At 44.2% G+C, this 19,472-nt stretch overlaps 1 protein-coding gene across 1 annotated transcript in view; it reads right to left on the reverse strand.

Annotated features, from left to right (window-relative positions):
• The window catches only part of NIPAL2 (NIPA like domain containing 2), a 690,092-nt gene that overhangs the window by 112,004 nt on the left and 558,616 nt on the right, over window positions 1-19,472 (reverse strand). The window contains exon 7 of the mRNA XM_069621416.1: window positions 13,327-13,462. Within this exon, the coding sequence (XP_069477517.1) occupies window positions 13,327-13,462 (136 nt within the window). The remainder of the gene's footprint in view (window positions 1-13,326; window positions 13,463-19,472) is intronic.

Here is a 19,472-nt window from a genome sequence, read left to right on the forward strand (position 1 = left end):
ACTGGTCTCTCTCTTCTATACTTCTTGGCCTCTCAAGATTCGAGTCCTCGACCCTTCTTTTAGCTTTATAATGTCTCTTCACTAGGCCTGATTTGCTATCCTGCCAGGTCTCTCTTTGGGTCTGTTTGCTCCTTCACCCCTCTTTTCTCAACTGGTCTCTCTCTTCGGTCCCACTCAGTCAAGGGAGATGAAGCTGCACTTCCTTCCAGCGACAGCCTCAGGGGTCTCCCTGTGCTTTCCCGGTCCCCCTCTGCGTACCTTTGCTCTTGGTCCATGAGGGAACCGGGCCACGGCATCACTGGTAAGCTTCTGTGGCTTTCCATGGGCTCTCGAAGTCTTCTTGCAGCTTTCAGCAGTTCCATCACGCTGGTTTCTCACTGCGCATCAGGACTCACCCGGACTACTCGGCTGGTTTGGATTCTGCACTGGACGCCAGATCTCCCAACAATCATGTACATCATGGCTCTACTCCACCTTGTCGTTCCCTGCTTACTCATTCTTGGCTTTTGGGTCTGCAGCGTGTCCTCTCTGCGCTGCTCCGCTCGCCAGTGTGAAGCTGCTCCAGGGCTGGACTGACAACGAGAAGAGTCCTTCATTGGTTTTTATGCCGGATTGTCTTTTTCGCTTCCAATAGCTAGCATGTTCGTATATGTTCTACGTAGAGCTCATCATTATCCTGCTCTTCCTCGTGGCAGTACCTTCGGTGTCATCCAGATTCACTCTTCCCTCCTCGTCACAGTACTATTTGCCTGATGCACATCTATAAGGAAATTATTAGGAGAAAGAGGAGATAGGGAGGATGGGCTTATCTGATCCCTATTGGTATGTTTGGGAGATAGAAGTCTGGCAACATGATAGTGTGGGTACCGCGTTCTCCCTGGACTGTCTTCACTTCTCACAGAGAGGGGTCCCCACCCATGGGATCCTCCCACTGAGTACCACCCCCAGGGGGAATCTCAGGTAGCAGCCTCAACTCCCTAGCCCCATGGGAAAGATCCCCTGCCTGGAAGCAGGAACGAAACCCAGGCATTCATCACAATATTCATGGTGTGTATAATTGTATACTCAACTGGTAGGGATAAACCCAGAACGTCACTGGTCAGTGATGTCCCTACCTTATTCTGGAGGGGATTAAATCAATTAAAGGTAGTTCTATTAAATTCTGCAATTCCGTATACGATAGAGTAATCAACATATAGCACCGATACCAAGACATTTAAAACTTCGACTCTTTGCCACAGCGTAGACACATGCATTTAAACAGCATGTTAAGCGATGCCAGTACTCCATAAGGTCATAAAAAGACCCAGGGAAGACCTTCCAGTTTTTAAACCTAAATTGCGCCCAGCAGGCCACAGAATGAGCTACTTTATACCAACTAAGACAAATCAGTCTTAAGGTAAGCTAAGGAGATAATCTAGAGAGAGCAAAGAGAGAAAGTTTGAAATTTTAAAGAACACACAGTCCTCACAGAAATCTATATGTATCTTCTAGATCTGAATCTGTGAATAACTGAGATCTAATCTCTAGATGGAACCCCATATTCATAAGGACCACCCAGTCAAGGACTATATTCACTCGCTGCAACAGGTAACTTTACACCTGTTCATAGCACATCCAACATAATATTGTAACCAGTAAAACTAGCAATTATAGCTTACACTGTGTTTTTTATGTTCTTTGTCAACAGTTCCAGCGGTCACAATTTTTGGAAAAATCTTCAATAAGAGAAGAACAAATATACTTTAAGTGTATTTTTACCGTACCCTTAGTCAAAGTGACTCACCTCCTGATGAATGTTCCTCACTCACATTGAGAACAGAAACATGTTGAGTTGTGTTTTCTAGCATTGGATTGTTAGGAAAGATTTCATAATTGTATGTCATTGTCCCTCCATGTGTCAACCTCCAAACCTTTTGCGGCTGTTTAGACACCACTGAATGACTTTGCCAGAGAAACACAGCCTTCAGCTGCACTCCTCTGGGCTTTCTCTCACTTATTATGGGGAAAGTGACATGCCCTTAAGACAGTCAGTACTGGGAAACTTTGTTTCCCTTAGTCTTTTCCTCATGTTGCAACTTTTGTGCAACATGTAACAAGTGTGCAATGTATCTTACCATACAGCACATTTGGGTCTATAGTCATTTCCAAAGGCCCTAGATATTCTCGATGGACTTTTTATGAACTGTGCAGATGTGTCATGGACAGAACGGGTGGCAGCTATCTTTTCGCATTATTTTTAACCCTTTCCTGCCATGCTAACCGTGTTAACCACATTTGGCACAAATAAGTGGCCTGGCTCCAAAATGGCCATGCCAAGAGGTTCTTTGTCCTGTCCTTTGGCCATCTTGCCCCTTCACCTTCCCCATGTCAAGTTCACCCGGTCAGTCCTTATTTGGTCATGCACTTTCCCGCGAAGCCCAATGCTTTCGCGGGCTTCTGCATGCCTTGTGAGTGTGCCTCCCGGATGTGGGCTGGAACGTCTGTTTCCAATACACATCATGGGTGCCAGAGAGTCTGGAGTGCCATGAATGACTGGGACCACCGTGATCCGTTATCGGTCCACGTATGGAGTGTGTGTTTGTGAGCAGATCTCCCATTGGGTCCTCTCCGTTTTGGCGCGAAGGGAACTTTGGATAAGAAGAGGCTGAAAACACCACTACCAGGTCGATCTCCTGAGTTCTCACTGAAGAAAGGATAGGATCTAAGTATCCTGCAACAATGAAGCTGAGTCGAACTGCTGGTGACCCGCTGGAAGGTTTGGCACTCTGAACCCACTGTTGCCCGTGGGCCCCTATGCATCTGGTCGTCCTAGAAGGTCTGCGAAGACACTTCGACCCATTGGAATAGTGGGACCAACTATTCTCGGCACCTTCATCAAACCCTTCAAGTAAGCTTTCTCAGAAGTGTCCCTGGGCCAACCAGTGGACTGACCAGCTTACCCAGTTGCTTTGCTCTGTCACCCCCACCATTTCAAGGAGGCCCTCAAAACTTGGTATACTGCTAGCTCTGTGTCCCCGGCACCCTCACACCGAATTCCGTACACTTGGTGTTGTCTGAAATGGGACGAGTGCGCCAGGACCGGAGTAAACGCGGTCACCATGTTGCCCTGCCGCGGCAACATCCTTTGCAAGTCTGCTACATTTGTGACCTTCTTGCTCCTGAAGCCTGCTGCAGTGAAAATGGGTCGATTCATCCCCTCAGAGCGGAGAAATCACCACTGTCCCGTTTGGGAATCATCGCTGTATCTCAGGAACTAAAAGGTGCAGACGTCCTTTTTGCCGCATTCAAACTTGCAAGCGAAGTGGGCTGACCTGCTGAAGTTTGGGTCCACTTGCGCCAGGGACCGGTGAGTACTCAATACCCCAAACGGTGGCCCATAGCGCAAGGTCCCTTATTTATGCACGAGTGGCCCCTGAGGGGCCCCTCTTCTTTCCACTGCTATTGCGAAATAGCGACTCCATCCCGAACTCTCGAACCGTCTCTGCCTTCAAGTGGAGGTCCTTCTGGAATAGTGGGAACTTGTTCTGCATCGCCTCATCCACCTTCTGGAGCTGCTAGAGACCCTGTTCTGCCCATTCGAACATCTGCGTGTGTTTGCATCACATGTACTATTGAGCACAAGGCTCCTCTCTTCTCAGGGCTTGGACTGCCTCTTAGGTGTATTTTCGATGTCGAACTGGGCCTAAAGACTATCTGCACTGCCTGTTTCCTTCCCATCTAGGTTGTTGACATATTTCGTGCATTTTACCCTTTAGACCCCAATGGTCTTGTATATACATTGTATTGAAAGTGTTGTGTTGGTTTACACTTAGTGTTACTGTGATTCTTTTTGCTATGGTCTATGTTACAAAGGTCTTGTAATAAATGTGTCTATATTTTTGATATAACACCTGGCTGGAGTAATTTGTAAGTGTCCTTGCTCTGTGTGCTCATTGAGGTCCTTCAGTCACCCTCACCCCTCCTGAGACTTAGTCTTGACCGCCTGCCATAGCTACCCTGATTGATCTGGCTTGTCCAGAGGTTACCCTGTTCCAAGAAACTAGGCTGGCCTTCTGAACCTCTGCCCCTTCAGGTCAGAGTTCAGAAATCCATCTTAACATGGATCAACTAGAAACCTATGTGACCATACTATCAAAGTCTGTAAACAACAAAAAACCATTAAATTATTCCTATGTTGTTTTGTAATTAATAGAGCCTAATTACCGCTCTAGGTCCTATTACTAAGGACAAACTGTCACAAGACTATTGTTTTTATAATATTTTTTTAATATCTATGCACTTTATTTCTCAATATGATGTTATTGCTGTATTTTAATTATGAAACTCTAAATAAAATGTGTTATATTTTTTTCAGATCGATTTGTTACAAAATGTTACTACCTTTTTGATAATTGGTGTATAATTGTATGACATTTTGAGCGTTTTTGATGTGGATATTGATTGATTAAAATGAGGAATGACTTTTAAACTCTTGGATGATGAAGACACAGAAGACCTCGCCAACCTATACCTTACATGGACCGAACAACCCCAACCGAACTGCGACTCTCTACTGGAAGCACTGAAAGCCACCCTTCCAGCCTCCATCGACCGACACACCCCTCTGAAACAACACACCTGCAAGTAGAAACATCAGCACACTGGTACAGACAAGAACTCGACCTCAGTAATAGAGTCATCAGGAAACAAGAGAAAACCTGGTGCCGCTGCAGGACCCCATCCAACCTGGTGCTCCCCAAGGAACTCCAAGCAACCTGCCGACAACTCATCAATACAGCCAAGGCCTCCTACCATCAGAACACCATAGCAGAAGCTGACAAGAAAAGCAGAGCCCTCTGCAAAGTGGTCAAGCACCGTGCCAACCCGCTACCCGCCCCTGCCATACCAAATTGCATCGAAAAATCCACCACCATCAACACTGTCTTAATCGATGAAATCAGCAAGATTCGCCAGCACATAGATACCAGCTCTGCATCCACAGACCCACCTCATGTCCCTCCTTGTGAAATCTCCACACCCTGGACAACATTCAAGATTCTCTCAACAGAGGGCCTGGTAGAAACCCTGGCAGCCCTCAAAGCCACATCATATACAGATGAAATCCTCCCAGCATCCATGCTCAAGATCCTCCCCGCAGAAACTCTCCTTCCCTACCTGGAGATCACCAACAGCTCCCTAACTCAAGGCACTTTCCCATCAACCCTAAAAAAGGACAAATCCTCCCTCTACTAAAGAAACCCACTCTGGATCCCGACAACCTAGGTAACTATCGCCCATCACCCAACCTAGGTAAGATCATCAAGAAAGCGGTAGCAGCACAACTGCAGGAAGACAACGACACCAACAATCTCCTCCAAACCTACCTATCCCGTTTCAGACCCCTATGCAGCACAGATACAGCAACCATACAAGTGGTCGACAACGCCCTCAACATCCTTCATGACAGCCACCCCTGCCTCCTGGTTATACTCGACCTCTCAGCCACCTTTGACACAGTGGACCATCAGGCACTTACGAACACCCTACAACGGAGCATGGGGATCAGCAACCTTGTCCTACGCTGGTTCAAGTCCTACCTCACCAACCGCCAGCAGTTTGTTCAGATGGACTCCTCTAGATCGACACTGCTACCCGTCACCTGTGGAGTCCCGCGGTTTTCCATCCTCACCACATTGATCTTCAATCTGTACATGGAGCCACTGGGAGCCCTCCTAGCCACACACACCATCCACACCCCCAATACGCCAACAACACACAGTTATAGGATCCACTCCATTAAGGATATCCATAGGTCAACAGCTGCCTCTTGCTGATCCAGCCTTGGATGCCCAGTGCATACTTGAAGCTCAACCTCTCCGAGATCGAATTCCTAATCCTCACCAACAACACTGAACACCCAGACATACAGACCTGGCTATCAACCATGAACTCTGGGAGATTCACACCTGAGCTCACCTCCTGCACCAAGTCCCTCAGGTTCCACATCGACAAACACCTCTCCTTCAAGACACAAACAGCTAAGAAAACTGAGACAGGTTGGTATCAGCTCTCCCTCATATGAAAAGTAAAGCCCTTCCTTCCTCCAGATAGCTTTAGATACACTGTTAAAACACTGGTCCTATCCCACCTGGATGGGGGCAATGCACTCCTCGAAGGCCTCCTGTTGTCCTCCCTTGTTCCCCTGAGAAAAGTCCTACATGCGGCTGCAAGCATCATCAAGGGTCTATGCAGATACGATCACATTACTCCGTACTTCATCGACCTTCAGTGGCACCCACTGCACGCACAAATCACCTTCAAGTCTTGCTGCATCATCTATAAGGCAGTTCCACCCCCCCCCCAAGTCACCTAGCTACCTTGCGGAGAAACTCAGCATCTCTGGCAGACAGCGCACCACCAGAAGCCAGGACACATGCAAACCTGAACTCTGCTGCTGCAAAAAGGAAAGGACCAGATAACAAGCCTTCTCTTCCTACGCCCCAATACCACAGAACCACCTCCCCATCAGCATCAGACTTGCACCCAGGTTCCTACAATTCAGAAAAGAATTCAAAAACCCACCTCGTCAAGGAATGTCTCCACCTCAACACCTAGGCCATCACATCGCCCCTCATGCCACCTGACTCGCTAGATGGTGTCCCCGCCCCCTCACCGCCACTCCGGTACAGCTGTGCACCTCCTCTGTGCCCATCTGTATCCCAACCCCTGCTGTATATCTGTTCTGTTGTTACCACTGAAAAGTGCTCTGTTATGCATCTGCGCTGTTGTATACCCCTGTAAAGAGCTCCGTTGCTTCTCAAAGCCATGTCCACGCTCAATAAATAAAATAATAATCATCATAATAATAATAATCATAATAATAATAATAATAATAATAATAATAATAATAATAATAATAATTGTAGCTTCGTGTGGAAGCTATGGCAATAGTTTTGCCAAGATGTACAACAATAATGAGAACATCTTTTGTATGTGTGGACAATTTGCCAATAAAAGAAATTACTTTACAAGCTTTTAAATAGGGGATACCTTAAACAGAGCAATGTGTATGTATCGAGTTTAAAGACCCCGGGAGTGGCTTTTGTCTGTTAGTTCCGTGCCTCCTTCTCATGTTTGGTAGATTCTTTAGAGGAAAACATTGTGAAGTAACAATTGCAAAGTTATGCTGAACTGTTAAAGAACATTAGAAAACGCTCATTACAACCGAAGTATTGCGAGCTACGCATAGAGCCCAGTTCAAAATATCACACAATGCAATGCACGAAGCACATAGAGAAGGCACACATTATATTGTATGTTTAGCCATTACATGGTGGGTTTTCTGTAATAGTACAGGGTCGGGCAACATACAGGGGCAATCTTTTTTTTAAATTGACCAGTCAATGCATCACATACTGCCCACTCTAGTATATTTAGGCAATAACAGCAGATCTGGCAGGTGGTAACAGCCTGGAGTCAAAGTTACAGTGTAAGGGCCCTAACGATGGGTCCCGGCGCCATTACCACATAATACGGCCTGCTAGATCAGCTGTTATTGCTATTAGCACTCCGTGTTTCCAATCTGGGAACCCGGGAAGCTGACTGCAATATATTTTGTATGAATTAATGTGAAGCGCTTGCGACTTCCCTCTCATACATACAAAAATGTACCTAAGATGGCTGGCATGAAGCTGGAAGACAAGGCTCCATGAGGAGACCCTCTTCCATTTCCATGGTGACCCGGGAGTCTGGAGTTCTGCTGGCAGTTGCGCTGCCGCCAAAAGAATAAGGTGAGTAGGTTAAGGAGGTGGGGAGGGAAGGGAACACTGACTGGAGGGGTAGTTGGGGTTAAGGTGGCAGAGGAGAAGCCATCAGGTTGCTTGGAACACAGGCTTGTATCTTGGGATTCAGTCGGCGATCCAAGTAACCCGATTGGCTGGCTCCCCAGCCATGGGAGCTAATGGACCTTGCAATCCCACAGGCACATGATATATTAGCTCAGTTTCATTTATTGAATTTATATAACGCTTTCGCCAAGGAGATGTTCATATTAAAAAGTGGTACAATTGACCACAAATTATGTTACAATGAAAATACATAATTATTTATAGTTTTAAGAGTAGGTTTCATATGAGAGAAGAAGATGCTCCTTAGTAAGGAGTGAAAGATGGCAAGGGAGGGCAGCAATGACATGGAGAGGCAGAGAATTCCACTGTTTAAGGAAATGCAGAGTGAAAGAATGAACGAGATTGCTCACAAGGGACAAGAGAACAGACATGGAGACGCAGAAGTTAACAGTGAGGAGAAGAGTAAAGGGTGATCAAAGAAGAACTATACAAAGAAAGTGAAATAGCAGACAGGGATGAAACGGGAGCCAATGAAGTTAGGCGAGTGAGGGAGCTGCAGAGGAACGGGAGTGAAAAAGAGTGACGCTGGGAAAGGCATAGGCCAGGAGAGCAACAAGAAGAGCTCAGCAATAGTTAAGCTGTGAAAAGATAAGAGTTATAGTTGGGAGCGTAGTGGCTTGAAAAGTGAATAAAGGCCATATTTTAGAGCCGTGACAAAGGTAAAGATGGCCTCTATGAGCAGAACAGTATGTTATGTTATGTTATTTTGCATTTGTATAGCGCCTTATGTATCATTAGTATGATCTCAAGGCGCTGGTAGGTTGAACGCCCTCGGGAACCACAGTTCAACTCAGTTGAGAGAGAGAGAGAGAGAGAGATAGTCATAAAGTGCGTGGGCGCACCAGGTATGTGTGCAGCTGGTGTGGTTGTTGCATGAAAGCTGCTCCTTAGCGGTAGGTGTGGTGCTGAGGAGATCAGTTGAATGTGTTCAGTCTGGAGGGTGGACATCCAGACTGAGTTCTGGCTGCGTTAGGCCTGAGGAGACACGTAAGCTAGCCGGTATGTGCTAGCTAACTGTGATTTATTAGGATGATGGGTAGTTTGATGAGTCATGTTAGTATGAGAACAGCTTTACCGAATGTGTCATAGTACTGCTGTGTTCTAGTTGAATGGTGGTGTATAGGAGAGAGTAAGCATAGTAGTGTGATATTGTGGTAATCAGTAAAGTGGCACACAATGGTGTTGGGAGTACCTTCTAAATTCAACTTTAACACAGTGACGCTATTAGGGGACACTTTCTAAGTTCAACTTTAACACAGAGACGCTATTAGGGCACACTTTCTTATATGAGGGATATAAAGTGAAAAGAGACAGAGGGGTCAACGATGAAGCCAAGGCTACAAGCTGACTTAGATATAGAAAGATGACTAGGATTAAAGAAGACCGAAGAAGAAGGACGAGAAAGGGAAGTGTAGGAATCAGGAAAATAAAGAATTTTATTTTTAGAAGAGAACAAGTTAGCATCCCTGACTGAATAGCAGAGAGACAACATGAAAGAGTGGAGTGAAGAGATTCATAAAAGGATTGGAAAAGAGAGAAAAGGATTTGGGAAACATTGGCAAAGTAACAGGAGGCCATATTGAAAGAGGAGGTATTAGCAGACCGAGGTGTAGTGTGAAAAGTAAAGGACAGACGGCAGAACCTTGAACTCCAACCTGAAGAGGAAGAGAAGGATAAAAGTGAACAGCCTAAGACAGAGAACAGGTTCAGTAAGAAAGAAGGTAAAAATAAAACAGTGAAGAAGAGTACACAAGAGTGCCAAGGATAAAAGCGTAGATACAAGTATGGTGTGATCTAACATATCAGGCAGCTGAGAGATCTAAGTGGCCATCAAGGATGACGGCTTAGAAGGTCAGGCAGCTGAGAGATCTAAGTGGTCAAGGAAGGATGACGCTTAGAAGGTCAGGCAGATAAGAGATTGTCAGTGACTTGTAGAAGAGCAGACTCGGTAGATTGAAGAGAACGGGAGCCAGAATGAAGAAAAGGAAGTAGATAATTCTAATCATGAAAAGATGAAAGTTGTTGATAGACTACTGTAGGAGGATTTAGAAAGAAAAGGTTAAAGAGACATAATACATAAACTGGTGGGGGTAGAAGATCCGAGAGGGAGATTTTTAAATGCAGAAAGAAACATTCCAGAAGAAAGGGGAAGATAACAAAAAATAGTTTGCTTTGGAACCAGGAGGGTATACACTGTGGGAATAAGAGCAGAGGGAATTGGATCAGAAGGTGCAGTAGTGGGGCGGGCCTGCTTCGAGAAGGTGGCCATTTTGGTATCTGCTAGCAGAGGGAAGGAAGACAGAGTAAAAAGAAAATGAAACCCTAGAATTGCCAGTAGAAGGTGGTGTGGAGGAAGGCAGAAAGAAAGAATAGAGCCTCCTCATTTTAGTTGTGAGGTTAGAAGATGACGTAGAATCAAGAGCATAAGGAGACAATAATTGGTTGATGATGTCAAATAAGGGATGAGAATGAAGGGAAAGAGTCAAGAACAAATCTGAATAGTAATGTTTTTTAGTTAGGTAAAGAAATAGTAAGAAGTGCGCAGCGAATAGAGAGCATCAAGATCAGTAGAAAGTTGAGATTCATTCCAAGCTCAGTCAGCATGAGAGAGAGAAGATCGGAGAGACTGAAGAGCACGAGTGAGCCAAGGTGGATGGGGCTTATGGCAGGGAGGGAAGGCGAGAATGCAGTGTTGCACGGATAGCAGAAGAGAAAGTAGAAGCAGCTGATTAGAAATTGCGAGAAGCAAACACAGGAAGAGGAGAGATAAAGACGTTTCTCAAATGACCTTCATTTGGAGGTATCCAAAACAGCCTTGATTCAGTCCCATGGATGTCAATGTCACCTAAAGTGATGCATTGGGTATTCTGAAACTAGCAGGATTAAAGTACAGAGGGAACGCTTCAGTAAAGATCTCTGCTATTTGACAGTATGAAAGTACAGAGAGAACGCGTCAGTAAAGATCTCTGCTGTTTGACAGTATGACAGTACAGAGAAAACGCTTCAGTAAAGATCTCTGCTTTTTGCCAGTATGAAAGTACAGAGAGAACGCGTCAGTAAAGATTTCTGCTGTTTGACAGTATGAAAGTACAGAGAGTACGTTTCAGTAACGATCTCTGCTGTGACAGTATTAAAGTACAGAAAGAACGTTTCAGTAAAGATCTCTACTGTTTGACAGTATTAAAGTACAGAAAGAACGCTTCAGTCAAGAACTCTGCTGTTTGACAGTATTAAAGTACAGAGAGAACGCTTCAGTAAAGATCTCTGCTGTTTCACAGTATGAAAGTACAGGAAGAACGCTTCAGTAAAGATATCTGCTGTTTCACAGTATGAAAGTACAGAGCGAACACTTCAGTAAAGATCTCTGCTGTTTCACAGTATTAAAGTACAGAGAAAACGCTTCAGTAAAGATCTCTGCTGTTTCACAGTATGAAAGTATAGGGAGAACGCTTCAGTAAAGATCTCTGCTGTCTCACAGTATGAAAGTACAGAGAGAACGCTTCAGTAAAGATCTCTGCTGTCTCACAGTATGAAAGTACAGGGAGAACGCTTCAGTAAAGATCTCTGCTGTTTCACAGTATGAAAGTACAGGGAGAACGCTTCAGTAAAGATCTCTGCTGTTTCACAGTATTAAAGTACAGAGAAAACGCTTCAGTAAAGATCTCTGCTGTTTCACAGTACGAAAGTACAGGGAGAACGCTTCAGTAAAGATCTCTGCTGTTTCACAGTATGAAAGTACAGAGAGAACGCTTCAGTAAAGATCTCTGCTGTTTCACAGTATGAAAGTACAGAGAGAACGCTTCAGTAAAGATCTCTGCTGTTTGACAGTATTAAAGTACAGAGAGAAAGTACAGAGAGAACACTTCAGTAAAGATCTCTGCTGTTTGACAGTATTAAAGTACAGAGAAAAAGTACAGAGAGAACGCTTCAGTAAAGATCTCTGCTGTTTGACAGCATGAAAGTACAGAGAGAATGCTTCAGTAAATATCTCTGCTTTTTGACAGTATGAAAGTACAGAGAGAACACATCAGTAAAGATCTCTGCTGTTTGACAGTATGAAAATACAGAGAGAATGCTTCAGTAAAGATCTCTGCTGTTTGACAGTATTAAAGTACAGAGAGAAAGTACAGAGAGAATGCTTCAGTAAAGATCTCTGCTGTTTGACAGTATGAAAGTACAGAGAACGCTTGTTACAGGCAGTTCCCTGATGAAGAATCAGTAGGATCTGACATGCATTGGATATACTATTCCTGTCTGTCTGTGTTTTTTTTTAACGTATTTTTATAATTTATTAAAATGATAGAATTTCTGACATGAGTATTCTTTGAATGTAACTTACTTGTTGTGGCAGTGTATATATAGCAAAGGGTTACACCGAGTGGCAAGGAGGAGGTAACTGGTGTATTGTTTGCATGGAGTCTAAGATTCACAACAAATACAATTAAAAGTGAGTGCACAATGCGGTTATAGTGGATGATGTATACATTTGCATATGAGAATCAATCAACGCATCCAAGTGGAATGATTTACCAGATGTATTGGGACTCCTAATTTTTACAATTTCCTAAATCGATTATAAGTACTATTTCTCATACCCAATACCCATACCCAATACCCATGCCCAAGCCCAATTAACAGCTTCCCAACTAAATAAGCAGGGGTGTTGCAAGGTGTGGAAATGATCCGGGGCTACGCTAATGTCAGGGCTGTCAGGACTCGGGGCTAGCTAGCCTTTTGGTTGTAGCCCCTGAGATTCTATCCGGGGCTACAACCAAAAGACTCGGGGCTATAACCCCCTAACCCTCCTCCCCTAGCAACGCCTCTGGCCTCTGTAAATAAGAGTATTTAATCTTGAACTCTTGCAGATGTGACATTTCCCGGTCATCAAAGCCAAAATAGATTCCCACAAGTAAAAAAACAAAATGTGTTTCTATAATGTTTCGAGCTCTGAAAAAGTATAGTGTGTGATGCATAAAAGTTTGGTGAATTAAAGCAAAGGGCACATGGTACATAGATTTGAATAGCAGTCCAGTATGGATAGTATGTGGGTAGCTGTGTGATGCATTGCACAAAGAACTAAGCAAAATGTGAATTTAAGCCTTCACATTTCAACGTGTGGTAAACCTATGTAGTGCATCAGTGTCGACAAATGTTTCAGTCTTTTTTTTTTTTATTTTAAAGAGCTTCTCAGGGCAGAAACATGCATAATATTGGTATCACAAAAGGGCCGTGGTTGCATGAACTGATAAAAGATACATTAGCCAAGTATGCTGCCATATGCAATTACATATGTGGTCTACAACTCCTGATTGTAGAGTTGTGACTGCTATCGTGTCAACAGGAGCCCAGATGAAGCTTTAGCAGTTGCTGTCTCTACTGAGAAACAGTAAATGATTTTACACTGACATACGTGAAGAGAGGCAAGATGCTCACTTACGTGACCTGGGCTGCACAGGACGCCACCATCACCACAAGCATGATGTAGAAGATGGGGTAAGTGAGCTGCATGATGCCTTTCACAGTCATAGTCAGTAAGCCCGAGACAGCCTTCACTGAAATCACAGCCGCTGATGCTGAAATGAAGAGGATAATCCGGAGGGGCAAACATTAAACAACGACTCTGAAAAATGTATAGACTGGAACTACGTAGTAGTGACGTTTATCGCAATTGCCATTTCCTTTCACCAAAACACTTAATTATGTACAAAACAAATGAATTAACAGCATTTACTTAAGCGTGCACTACCAATTAGAGATGTGAGCCACATTACAAAAAGTTTTAATCAATTTCACACTGTTTTTGTTGCTGGTTTTAGATGCAATAGAGCAGATAGGTTTTACTATTACAGATTTTTGTGCGAGGGCTACCATGGTGCAAGGGGGTGTTTGAGTGATGGTGAATTGATAGATCAGTGGAATGCATTGCCTTAAAAATCAATCAATTTCGCCCTGGCCATATCTAGGGCCTGATACACAGAAGCGTTTTATAATGGCACAATCCCATTGGAAAACGTGCTGTGAATCAGGCCCATAAACCTTTGCCAAGGCACCAAAAAAAGGCAAAAAATGATGTTGCACTACTTTTGTGGAAGAGGGCAGAAATGCATGTTTTTTCCTCTTTGCAAATGTGAAAGATAAAATGGTGCTTGAGACAAAGTCACGTGTCTATTCAGTACAGAAATGGACTGGAGCCAACCTGCTCTCTTGTGTGCCAGGGGTAAACAATACACTACTACATGCATGCGCCAAATGTGTTTGCACTGGTGCAAACTTTACTTAAAATAGTTCATTCTTAAACACAATCAGCCTCATTTCACAAAAAATGGCAACTGCATGCAATGGACCACCAATGTCAGCACGTATGTCCTGTGGGGTCCCTTTCATGCTATTTTAAAGGTCCGCGAGGTGGAGTAGCCAAAGAAAGAGCAAATACGAGGCAAACTCACTTTCACTCTTTCATTTTCCACTCCGTCTCGTGGTAAAGTAAATGCTGCCCTTAAATACGCTTTGCATCGAGCGGTTACGACTGCATTCCTGTGGGACGTACCTGGTTCTAACCAGGTTGAAAACTGATGCGAATTCCATCGCAATCCATTCCTTTTCCGCCTGCATGAACATCGAACTCACATGGAACGGAGGAGGGGCACAGATATTAAATCCGCTCCGTTCCCCCTTGAGTTAGCAGGAAAAGTCAGCCGAGTGGGAAATGGAGGCGTAAATGCAGTCAGCATTTCCCGCTCTGCCCCATTTTATATGAGAGTATCTCATGAGCACACTTTCCGTGATTACTGAGAGCTCATGAGGCACGTGACAAGTTGTAGAGGAGGTCCCAAATGTAACCTGCACAGCAGTCGCTCATTCTGAAGTACCAGGAACGTTCACACAGAGATATGTGACCTTTGATGAACAAATAAACCAGCAGGGAGCCGCACTAGGGCTCTGCCCAGTGCCCATCAGAAGAGCAATACCTATTGAAGTGTCAATAACCAGACAACCATGGACAGTAAGGTATCCATTGAGACAACCAAACCAGCAAATGGCACGAAATGAAGATTTCTTAAACACTGTCCCAGAAGAAACTCAAAAGGCCTTAATTGAAGATGAATGGTGATGTTGTAAGGGTCTGGACAGACTCACAGATGAACGAAACGACAACAAATAGATGACACACAAAGACGAAATGTCATGAATAAGGATGAAATGAACTTAGAAGAAAAGACAATGTTGAAACAGATAGAAACTCAAACTGTAACGCAGGACGAAAATATTCAAACTAGCTAATGCCTGTACATATGCTTGTTCCGCAAGAAGCTAAGAAAACAGTGTGGCTTGCTATGCTTAGTAGAAGAATAGAGCGGCAAGCACCAACTATATATCTACCTCAACGAAGCACATTATATAAGTGCGAGTCCACTTTATACAAAAGCAGAATTAACCCAGGTTACTAAGGGTCAAACAGGATAGGATTCTTTTTCCAGCTAAAACAAGAAGAGAGATGGCGGAATTGAAACTCAGCAAGGAGCAGGCTGTGCCTGGGAAATCAAGGTCAAACCAAGAATGGGAAGCGGATGGTAACTGTGGAGAATCCAAAGTTAACGAGCAACGAGCAGAGCAGCCTGCCCCGTGAAGGTCGAGATAAGGAGGCCCAGGCAGGTGGTGGCCGAAAATGAGAATTAAATGCACAAATAGAAGGAAAGCGAAGCAAATTCACGGTGTGCTAACACGTGACCAGCCAAGCGCGAAGAGGAACCAATGTCTGATGTCACCCAAAGCAGAAGATACCATAACTTTTCCTGACAAGAAGCTACAGTTTTGAGGCCAACCACAGCCAACTAATTGACACATAGCACTAAAATACTGATTGATGGAAGGGAGGCAGGGTGAATCTTGGGGCATCCTGCATCTGGGTGACCATTCTGCAAGCTGCTAATTAAAGTGGAGATTTATGCTTGGGGTGTAACCAACCCAATCACAATGGACCAAATAATCTAGGGTCCTATAGCTAGTAGAACCAATGAGACGTCGTACTTTTAGTGACGTCTACACGAGTAATGTTAGAGGGAAGGACGTAGACACCCTCCTGATAAGAGTTAACCAATCCTCACACTCCATTACCATATACAGATATAGCACCTATACGTAAGTTACCTTTTCCAACCAATAGAACTGCATGACACATTTTGAGTGTTACACATCAATGATGATGAATTTTGGGTAGAACTGTTACTGTTTAAATGAAGATTGGTGGGTGTTGAAGCGAGACGGGCCATCACACCATTGTTGATCTCCATATTTCCCCGTTTTCTGTACTTGTCATTAAACGGACTCCCCTTTGCCAAACCATTGAGTTGTCCTTATTGATTGGTGTTGGAGTAAGAAATCTGCACCCCCATCCACCTCAAGGTGCAGCTATCTTGTCTTAAAGTATTCCAGAGCGAGCTCTGATTCTATGGGCTGGTCAGGGGTCAGGGGCCACTCACACTCGTTTACACTTCGATGGTTGGAAACAATTGATTATTTATTATTGATTAAGATAATACACCTATTGACCGTCGACACAAAGTAACTCTGGGTCTTCGGCAATATCACAAGTCCTTCGCCATTCAGCTGAGTAGACTGTGAAGCTTCCTGTGGACAATGGTAGTGTAATTGATCCAAAACTGCAGTGGGGCCTGAAGGGACCCATTTTAAAAATCCATATCCCTTCCCATTCCTACGGGCAGCTGATCAGATGAAAAAGCTGAAGGAGGCGGTAACGGAGGCAGTGATCCCGAGGGTCCAGAGGGGAACGATGCGAACGGTGAGTGAAGCAAAAAATTGAGTGCTTTGGCAAATTTCATAGGCTTTAGAACAAGTAAAGGGAAAAGGTAATGGAGGGAGGTGGTCAAAACAAAATGGTCAGACGTAGAGAAGACTGTATATAAGCGGATAATGACTTGAGAATAATTGAATAAATATAGGATACCAGGGCAGACACCTGAGAAGAGATAGGATACCAGGGCGGACACCTGAGAAGAGATAGGATACCAGGGCGGACACCTGAGAAGTGAGAGGATTCGCCTTATTCCTGCACTTTAATATAGCGGCCAGAAAAAACGTGAACTCAGAGTCCCACATAATAGGGAACGATTAGGCCACCACCACGTATAAAGACATCATGAACGGGGTTCGTTTAAACTCCATGTAGGGGTAATGATTAGAGGCAGAGATATTTGTGTCCAGCTGGTGTCTGTCTAGTCTATTAAGTGTCTGTTTTACATGTTCTGTTGTGCTGTCACATGTGAAAGACATTTCTTTTTGTTTATGAAAACTGATTAAGTTTTTGCACAATTCGATAGTTGAGATGGAATCTCACACGAATTGATGTTTTTGAATAAATTGGTGATATAAAAGAGTTTGGCGGAAAAAATTGGATTGGAGCTTGCAGTGTTTGGTGCTTGCTCATATTGTTGGAAATGTTAAAGTTGCATGAAAGCATTGAAAAGTGTTGTATAAGAGAAAGAGAACAGATTTAAGCATGGAAGACATTACTCCATTAGTGCACTTATGTAAGCAACTGCCGAAACACACACCCAAGCTTAAGAAATATATCACCGAGTGGGTTAAGGGTACCTCCCACAAGATGTTTATGCCATGGCCACAAAATGGGTCTTTATCCAAAGCTGTCTTACAACATATGATGACATATTTGCATGCCACATATACAGGCAAGAAGCTAGAGAAACACCTTGCTTTTCTAGAACTCTGGAAAATGTTTGAACAGTCAAATGAGGAAGAGCCACCTGCAGATTGGATATTAAATTTATGCACAGAGGGGGGTGAGATGCCTACCGTGCCACCTGCCCTGCCTGAAACAGAAATCGAAGAAAGTAAGGCTGAGGGACGCTACACATTAAGAGAGCTTAAAACAGCCACAGGGTACAGCAACCCCACTTATGAGTCACCTACATACAGTAGTGACAAAAATCAAGGGAAGGAGAAGGACAAGAATCTTACCTCTGCAGACCCAAGGGACAAGGGGAGATGCGATGATGAAAGAAAGGATCAGGCACAGACAAGTGTATCTCTCGACAAGGAGAGAGAGGGAAAGAAGTGGAAAGGAAGTGAAGACAGAACTGATGAGATAGCATTCACAAAAGACGAATGGATGGGAGGACAAATCTTATTGAAACTCGATGGGAAAGGAAGTGATGATGTGAGACCTAAAGAGAGGTAAGATGAGGCACAGAGAAAGGAAAAAGAAAAGGAGTTAAGGGATGAAAGGATAAGAAGGAAAGCTAGGCTGAGGCGAGAACAGCTATATCGCGAAGAGCAAGAAAAGCAGCTCGATCGCAAACAGAGAGCAGCCTATGACCAAGACAGACAGAAACAGCAAAGGTTGGAAGAAGAGCAAAGGTTATGTGAAAAAAGGATAAGGAGACGAAGAGATGAGGCAATACGAAAGGTAGATGAACGTAGAAATGAAAAGAGAAGGGAAGTAGATAGGGTCGGAGAAGAGGCGAGGAAGCGCAAAGAATTTCATGATGATATTGAACGTAAGCGTAGACAGAGGGCACGCAATCTCGAATATTTGGAGAGGGAATTCAAGAAACCTGATCCCGTTGTAGACTGGGAAGACATTGAAGAATTCTTCCCTGCGTACAATTCAGTACCAGATACACCTAGGGCAAATATTGATGATGACTTTGACGCCAGGAGCATCGGAGAAACAATCGACAAAATATATGATGAAATGGGGCTAGAACAAACACCCCAAGGAGAGGGAGAGGACGAGCACCTGGAGAGCAATCAGGTATATGACACGAAGGATGTCACCCTAAGTATTGGGGGTAAGAAACTGTCCCTGGATAGATTATAAATCAGTAGAAACGATGATGACACAACGAGTTGCGTGAATTGGGAACAACCAATGTCCGACTCCGAAGAGGAGGAGCTTGAGGCAAATGAAGAAGGGAGACAGCGTGAAAGACGACTCCCAAGGGAAAGAGTGGTACAATGGTCAGATGCTAGCGAGTCCGCTGCAAAGTCTGACCGGCACGAAGAAACACCCCATGGTCAGAGGAAGGTGTCGTCACCGTCCTATGTCGACAGACTAAGGACATTGCCAGGTAGACGGCGATGCAGGAATATTACCCCTGCGATAGACACGAGAGCTATGAGAGAAGAGAAAGAAGGCTGCACATTCCAATTTCCGCTACTAGAAAAGGGGGGGAGCAAGACCACAGTATATTACATGGCCACACGTGGATCGAGAAAACCTGAAGAACAAGCTTCCAATGCTGATGTCGGTAGCCGGAAAATGGATATATGAGTTAGAAAAAATGACAGGAGGAAACACGCTAGCTATAGGGGACATTAAAGGTCTCGTGATCGCCATACTTGGTGAGAGAGCAGATGATGTGTAGACACGGGCAGGCTACCCTGGTGTAACCACAATTAACACTGCTCATGACGGAGCACCATTTAACAATTGCAGAGCAGCAGTATGGAAAGCGCTACGAGTGCTTTACCCAGACACTTCCGATATGGGAGCTATAATGACTCAAAAAATGTAGGAGTTGGAAGATCCATTCATTTATAGCC

This window comes from Ambystoma mexicanum, chromosome 5q, assembly GCF_040938575.1.
Source record: "Ambystoma mexicanum isolate Mex_15411 chromosome 5q, UKY_AmexF1_1, whole genome shotgun sequence".
Lineage (NCBI taxonomy): Eukaryota > Metazoa > Chordata > Amphibia > Caudata > Ambystomatidae > Ambystoma > Ambystoma mexicanum.